Source organism: Castor canadensis, chromosome 11, assembly GCF_047511655.1.
Source record: "Castor canadensis chromosome 11, mCasCan1.hap1v2, whole genome shotgun sequence".
Classification (NCBI taxonomy): Eukaryota; Metazoa; Chordata; class Mammalia; order Rodentia; family Castoridae; genus Castor; species Castor canadensis.
The window spans coordinates 17,004,185-17,012,190 of NC_133396.1; the positions used below are offsets into that span (position 1 = coordinate 17,004,185).

The 8,006-nt window shown below is 52.0% G+C and overlaps 1 protein-coding gene across 3 annotated transcripts; it reads right to left on the bottom strand.

The window, feature by feature from the left end:
* Positions 1-231: 231 nt before the first annotated feature.
* On the bottom strand, positions 232-1,706 carry Ppy (pancreatic polypeptide). Of its 3 annotated transcripts, none has more exons than XM_074048910.1 (4): positions 1,592-1,706; positions 819-1,009; positions 534-605; positions 232-379 (listed from the first exon to the last, which is right to left on the bottom strand). In XM_074048910.1, exons 2-4 carry the CDS (start codon positions 1,007-1,009, stop codon positions 355-357), a joined length of 288 nt encoding a protein of 95 aa, XP_073905011.1. In that variant the 5' UTR covers positions 1,592-1,706; the 3' UTR covers positions 232-354. The 3 variants fall into 3 exon arrangements, with proteins under 3 accessions (XP_073905011.1, XP_020036035.1, XP_073905010.1); XM_020180446.2 differs by lacking the exon at positions 1,592-1,706 and adding an exon at positions 1,327-1,445; XM_074048909.1 differs by lacking the exon at positions 1,592-1,706 and adding an exon at positions 1,318-1,386.
* Between the last annotated feature and the right edge of the window lie 6,300 nt (positions 1,707-8,006).

An 8,006-nucleotide genomic window follows, 5' to 3' on the forward strand; every position in this document is an offset into this window, starting at 1 on the left:
TCTCCACATCACTGACTTCTCACTGACCTGGAGGGAGTCCCTGCCTCCCTTTGAACCACAACTTGTCCCTCTTCGAAGAGAAGAGGTTGATTGAGCTGAGTGGCTCTGATGTCTATAGACTTTCTGGATCATTTCTAACAGTCCCCTTTTCTCCTTCTCTTCCCTGCCATCTCCCTTTCCTGTGCACTTGGCCTTCTGCCCCTACTGAGATCCACAGACACACAGAGACCATGATTTTGACTTGCTTTATTTAGTCCATTTGGGAGCAGGGAGCACATTTTGGCCAGAGCCATGGGAACCAAGGGGAGAGCTAAGTTGGCACTGCCACATAGTCACAGGAGACAGGAGGTGACCCTACAAGTCCATTGGGCTGAGCCCCCTGTGAGAAGAGATCAGAAATTGGCGGTAGAAGAGGAGTCCTTGTGCCCTCAGAAAGGCTGCCCTGGACTGCTGTTCTCCTGCCCATATCCCCTGTTTCAGATTCCCATTTCAGTCCCAGGGAGCTGGACAAGTGGGCAGAGCATCAAACTCACCTGGAGGCAGACATATGGGGGGAGTCCCATTCCAAGAAATCCAGCATGTCCCCCTTGTCTCTTTTCCCATACCTAGGAGGGAAGAGACAGCTGTGACAAGCACTGTGCCCAGGTTCCAGCTCACTTGCCTCACTTCCCCTTTGGGCCCCATCTCGCCCACAGCACATGGACCAGGTCACTCAATAGAGATACTGCTTCCCCAGGAGCAAGCATGGAAGGGGCTGGGGTCAGGGATGGGGATGGGGTCAAGCCCAGGGCTGGGATCTCTCCCTCTCTCACACACACCTAGGCCTGGTCAGCATGTTGATGTATCTGCGGAGGTTAGCTGCATACTGGGCCATCTGCTCTGGTGTAGCATTGTCCCCTGGGTACACTGGCTCCAGGGGAGCTCCCCAGGCACCCAGCATTGGCTGCAGCAACAGAGCCACACAGGTGGACAGGAGCAGCAGGGAGAGGCAGCGACACACAGCAGCCATCTGAGGAACAAGGAGCAGAGATGAGGCAGAATAGAACCCATCTGCAGATCCTCCTGCCCAACCCTTAGCCATCACCCATTTCTCTAAGCCAAGCCTGGGGACAAGGGGCAGAGCAAGGGGTCAAGAGCACCTCTTCCCCCTCCTCTTGGGCACTTCTCTGGAGAGCGAGGAACACGCACACACACTCTCTCTCTCTCTCTCTCTCTCTCTCTCTCTCTCCCTCTCTCCAATGAGCAGCTCAGCAGCTGGAGCTCAGCCAGAGAGGGCTTAGAATGTTAGCAGGGAAGGGGCTGAAGGGTTGGACACACAAGACTCACGACATCCAGGGTCTGAGGACTCTGGGGAGGCAGAAATGTGGCTCTTCAAGGGAATGGCTGGTAGAAAGGAGGACACCCCCAACTTACAGGATGAGGAACACAGGATGAGTTGTGAAATGAAGCTGGTGCAATGCAGAGCAACTGAGGACAGCCTTAAGCCTCTCAAGGCCCCAGCCCTGCAAAGTTCCAACTCCTGCTCTGCATCCCAAGCCCCAGCCCCGAAGTGCCACCCCCACTCCGGCCAGGGCAGTCTGAACCCACTTACCCTGAGTCCTGAGCAGGTGGTCCTGGATCAAGTGGGCACGTACCTCAGGCAGATGGGTCTACCTGCCCTTGGCTGTGCCCCTTTATAGTCCTCAATCCTCCCCACCGAGTCCCCGCCTCCTGTCAGCCTCTCTTACTCCCCAGCCCTCACCTCCCTCACTGTTTCCCTGGTGCCTGCAACGCCAGCGCTAGGGGCAGGGACAGGAGGGGGCTGGGGCAGTGTTCTGGGTGCCAGGCCAGCAGAAGAACAAATGAAACTGGACCACAATAAAAGTCTCCTGTGTGTCCCCATCCTCCTTGGGGCACCAGAATAGGCTTGGTTCATGAAAGGCAGGGTTCTGGGACTTCAGGACAACTGAAAGGTTCTGGCTTGCTGGCCTTGAACAGCCCCTCTGGTCTGCCCAGGGTCAACCCAAGTCACCAACCCAATTCCCTCAGGGCACAAGATTGAGGTTACGGGTCAAGGACTTTGGGTATGAAGGCTGAGACTCAGGCCTTCCTTTCCTGTGTGTAACCAGAACAGGTCGTTGGGCCACTGGAAAGGAATGGAGATCCAAAAGTGGAGAAACCCATTTGATGGGTGTGTAGCATGCTAAATGAGGCGACCAGAAGTTAATTATGGAAGCACCAACTTCTGGTCGCCATTTTCCCTCCCACCCCGGAGTCCCATCCCAGGGAATGCTGAAAAACCAGCATCACTTGTAAAGCCTCAAATTATCCGAAGTTCTCCCAGCTCAGTCACCTCACAAAATCCCAACAGCAACCCATTTTATAGACTCAGAAACTGAAATCTGCTCAGAGACAGTAAGTATCTGATCTCAGATCGCACAGCTAGTCAGTGGAAGAACCAAGGTTTGAAACAAAGTCTAACTCCAACACTTTTCCTAAGTGGGACTGTTAAAATATCGCTATCACTTGCCGCTTCTTGGCTGAGAAACAGGGGGCCCACAGAAGTGGAGACATTTGCTCAGTGACCCCCCACTGCCTTGTATTCCCACCCCCACTTAGAGGTCAGTCAGACCTCGTCCCAAATCCTGCCAGTGGCTCGCTGTGTGAGCTGAGAATGTAATTGCTTTAGATTCTCTGAGGATCAGTTTTCCTGTCCATAAAGCGGGGTTTGTAACATCTACCTCCAGATAAGAGTGGCTTAGTACCTAGTAGTGCTCTGCCTGTTCTCTCAGCTCTAACTTCTGATAACAAGCATTGCCTGATCAGACAACTTGCATCCCACAAAGCAAATGGGGAGGCTGTTCTTTCTCAGCCCTGCTCCTGGCCTGGGTTTTCTAATGTGCAAAACAGCTGTTGGCTGTTTTAAAGCTGAGGATGGCCTCAGCTTTAGCTGGTGGAACTTAGAATGCCACCAGGGGGCGCCAGGCTCCAGTTCTGGTTGGAAGGGTCTGGGCTCCCACAGGCAAGGAGACTGGTGTTATCTGTTCTGACCACTACTCATGTCAGGACCCAGTCCCACCAGACAGATCATGGGTTTTGGGATTGACTCAGGTGTCGGTGCCATCTGCCTTGTCACAGAAGTAAACCAGCTTCATCACTGCCTCCCCAACCCCATGCCCTCTAGACAGGGAAGGTGCCCACTGAGCAGTGCTGGGGATGGAGTGAGGCATCTCAGAAACACCTGGAGCCACAGGGCGAAGGCTGATGAAAGAGAAAATGGAAAGGGCCCCACATACATGGCAAGTTCCTCAGGAGGACCGGGGCCTCTGTGAAAGATGAGGTTCCTGAGGTCAGAAAGAGGAAGGAGCAGGCTATGGTCTGTTAGTGACCCAGCAACTCCCCTCACTGGGAACTAAATTCCAGAACCTTCCTCACAGGTCACCCTAGTAGAGGGAGGAAGGCAGGAATTACTCTTCCCACATATCAGTGGGGAAACTGAGGCTCAACAAGGTAGCTGAGGTTGCCTAAGGTCACAGAAGGGGTCAGGTCTAACTCCAGGTCCAAAGCTGCACCCCTCCCGTTTCCTGTGGGACTGGGGTTTGAGCTCAGGGCTCTGTGCTTGGAAAGCACATACCTCAAATCCGAAGTGTAGCCCAGGCTGGTCCTGAACTTATGATCCTCCTTCTTCATCTCTGCCTGGTTGACTACCGGTGTGTGCCACCACAACCCGCCTGGCCTAACACTTAGGTCAATGTCTTATTCCCAAACTGGGTGGCAGCAGCAGGAGGGAAGGCTGGGGCCTAACTCTGCAGATGCCAGAGCCCATGGGATCCCCTATCCCTTAGAAAAACTTTTGGGCTATGGATAGCACGCGCGCGCGTGCACGCACACACACACACACGCTGAGTCCCTTGTCCACACACCTCAGAAGCTACTCAGCCCTGATTTAGAGCTCAGGTCACTAATTTGGAGCCTAGGCCCTGTCTACACTTCATTCCACCCTGAGGACTCCATCTGCCAATAATCCAATATGACACAGAAATGGACATGCATGGGAAGAAGATTCTGTGAAGAGACAAAGGGAGAAGACACCCAAGTTCAAGCCAAGGAACATGGTCTGGAACAGAGCGTTGCCCTTTTGCTCTCTGAATGAACCAACCCTGTTGACCTTGATTTCAAACTGCTAGCCTTCAGAACTGTCCTTTAAAATACCCAGTTTGGGTTTGTGTGGCAGCCCCAGAAAACTACCACAGTAGTTCCTTCCCTATCCCCACCCCATCTCTGTTATCTGTGGTTTTGTTTTTTGTGGTTTCTGTTACAAATAAACAATTCATGCTGGGCCTGAGTGGCTCATATCTGTAATCCTAGCTACGTGGGAGGTGGAGATGGGGAGGATCGTGGTTCAAGACCAGCCCAGGCAAAAAGTTTGTGAGATCCCCCTTCTCAACCAATGGCTGGATGCTGTGGTGTGCACCTGTCATCCCAGCTATGAGAGAAAACAAGTCAGGCTGGGCTAAGCATAGAGACCCTATCTCAAAAATAACCAACACCAAAAGGGTTGATAGAATGGCTCAAGTGGTAAAGCACCCAGTTAGCAAGCTTGAGGCCTTGAGTTCAACCCCCAGTACCACAAAAAAAAAAATCATAAATTTTAAATTGTATGTCATTCTGGGTAACATGGTGAAATCTCACACCACCCCACTCCATCCTACCCAGGATGTGAATTATCTCTTGTCCAGTGTATCCACTGTATATACTGCCTACCCATTAGTCACTTAGTAGCTGTCTAGGCCATCAAGTCCCCTGTAGAGGTATCACAGTACTTGTGATCTGGTAACTCTTACCTAGTTGCCTAACTGTCACAGCACCTGCACTGTTCACCCCACTTTATCCATAAGCCTTGGGTCACCTCGCATCATCACAAAAGGATGAGGACAGTACAGTAAGCTATTTCAGTAGATAAGGCCACATTCACATAGCTTTTATTACAGAATATTCATTATTGTTTTAACCTTACTGTGCCTAATCTATAAATTAAACTTTAGCACATGTATGTACCCATTGGGAAACCATGGCATGTATTTTGTACAGTTCAGTTCTATCCACAATCTCAGACATCCACCGGAGTGTTGGGACACACCCGTGGATAAGAGGGACTACTGTACAGCAATGCAACCTCTACCTGGCTCTCTTGGACCCACCCTGGGGAGCGCCAGCTGCCACGTAAATCCATCTACCCCAAGAGACTGTGTTAGAGAGGCCACATGTAGCCACTACGGTCAACAGCCCCAGATGGACTTCTGGCTAACGGCTGTACCACCTGCCAGACTGTGAGGGAGCATTCTGGAGCCTGGTGGAGCCCACAGGCAACTGCCTGGGCCTGCTCTTCCCCATGCTGGCCATGAACTCCTGAGTGAAATAAGTGGTTGCTTTAAGCTCCTGAGTTTTAGGAGGCTCATTACATGAGGTAGTAATCAAAATGCCTGTCCTTTCCCCTGCCCTCCTTTGCCATTGGCTGGAAGACGGAGGTGGTTAGTGGGCCATCGTCAGTCCCGTAGACGAGGGCACAGGAAGCCACAATATAGGAGCCTGTGCTCTCTGTTGGCCTCGTGTAGCAGATCTACCAATGCTCCCAATGACACATTTTATATATGACAAACTTCCACCTAGTTAAAGTCACTGTTAATTCTGTAGACTGGGGATGTAGCTCAGTAGAACAGCACTGGCCTAGTATGCACAAGGCCCTTGGTTTAGTCCCTGGCACTGAAAAAACAAATCCAGCGGGGCCTCTGTGTACACATCTATAATCCCAGCTCCTTGGGAGGTTGCGGTGGGAGGGATCATGAGCTCAAAACCACTCTCAGCAACTTTAGCAAGATCCTGTCCCAAAATAAAATTTTCAAAGGGCTACGTACATATGTAGCCTACTAATCACACACACACACAAAGCCAAATTAATATCCTAGTCATATGATGTGTGTAAGACACGTAACTGTCTAGTGCATTAGTGTTTTAAAAAGGTAGCTATGGCTATTGTCATGGTTACTACAGTGTCTAAGTTTCCTTCTGGCTCTGACACTGGTTGAGTTGATCAGCAATGGATTAAGCACATGATCAACACTCCTCGAAGGGAAAAAGAGGTGAACAGAGGTCACTAATGGCCAATCAGACGTTTCACTTGGGCAGAAATCGTCTGTGGCCACGCATATAATTCATACCAGGTGTCTCTTCCATTAGCGTCTGACCACAGCTCCCCTAGGCAGACCCACAGACGGGACCATGACACACGCCCCCCATGCCCCTGCCCCACAACCCACACAATGAACAAAGTTCGCGTCAGTGCCTACATGCTCCCATCTCCCACTCCGGGTGAAGGGGAGAGAAGAACTGAAGCAAAATGGAATGGGGAATGAGGGAGTAAGGGAAACTAACTCCCCCCTACAACCAGGACCAGCTTCTGGGAGGTGCCTACCACCACCACCAGATCTTTTTCAGGCAGGGTGAGTGGCCTGGGCAAAGGCACAGAGCATCTGAATCCATGCAGCCTGTGACCTGCACCAGGCCTCTTCCACCTCACCCACTGGCCCTACCCAAAGGAAAGTTGAAGGGTGCACTGGGAGGGTGGATGTGGGAGCCCCATGGCCCCTGGCGCAGGTAAGGTCCAAGCAGGGACTTCTCCAGCACCTACAGCAGAGCCAGTTCTGAGGCCCCTCTCCTCCCTGGGCCACTCAGTGCAAACAGTCCCTCACAGTGATGCCACCCTGCCCTGCTGCCCTCCTGCCCTTCTTTCCTTCTCTGGGTCTGGGGCAACAATGATTTACTCACTCATCCCCCAGTCACCTGCCTAGGCCTCGGGCATAGAAAGAGCCAGGCCCAGGAGAGAGCCCACAGACAAAGGAGGGAGAGACACAAGCTCTTCCTTCGGGGTCCCCCAGACCAAGAAGGACACACAGATATGGACAGATGTCTTAGTGAACCTCATGAGAGTTGCATGGCCAGAGAGGGCTGGAAGAACACAGGTCAGGACCAATCAAGGTGGGCTTCCTGGAAGAATGGAGCTGAAAAGGAAGAGTGTCCAGGGATTCAGGTTAGACTCCAGTTAATCACCCACAGCACTTTTAGACCTCAATGTCTAGTGAAGGTAGAAGGGGCAACCCTGGAGGGTGTCCCTATGGCCTTGTCACCAGTAAGGACAGTTAGTGATGAATGCACTGAATGTGTTTTCAGCAAGGTTGGGAGGACTGATGATGAAGCACAGGGGGTCTTCAGACTCCCATTGCTCCTCCTACTCAGGAACTGGGACCTCAGAAATACTCTATTTCCTCGCCTCCACAGCCAGCTCACCCTCCAAATGGCTCTTACTCCACCACCCCACCATCACCTTGAGTCACTACAGCTTCGGGAAGTAATTCTACAGCTCCTCAGGGAAGCCCCCTTGAGGCCAAGTCCATCCCCCCTGCTGTCTTCATCTTTGCAGGACTAGACAGCTCCATCTTCAGCTACCCTTCTAGGGCTGGAGCCTGGCGCAAGCAGTAGAGTGCCTGCCTGGCAAGCATGAGGCCCTGAGTTCAAACCTCAGAGCTGCAAAAAAAAGTAATATAGATGGGGTGAATTTGTCCAAAGTTGTTTACATCCATGTACGGAAATATCACTACAATTCAGTTATGCTAATAAAAATTTAAAATACAAGTTCCCACAGCTACCCTTCTGGGCTATCCCTCCCAGTTCTCCACCCCCAGCGCTCTTCCTGCTCCTCTGCCTTCCCATCCATCACCCCCTCGCCCATGCCCTCTAGCTTAGAGTTCCTTCCACAAGAGTCCTTTGTCTGGTCCCTTGTCAGGGCGCTGTCCAGTCCCAGGTTAGGAGCAGAGGGGGCTCCCATCCCGCCCCCGCCTTGTTCTTGGGCGCTTTTTGTCTTAGGCTCCAGTCTTTCCTCTAGCCCTGACACCTCCTGGTCCATTCCCACCAATGCCATCTCCACGAAGACAGGAAAGGAGATAAACAAAGGCACGCAATCCTTTTCTGTG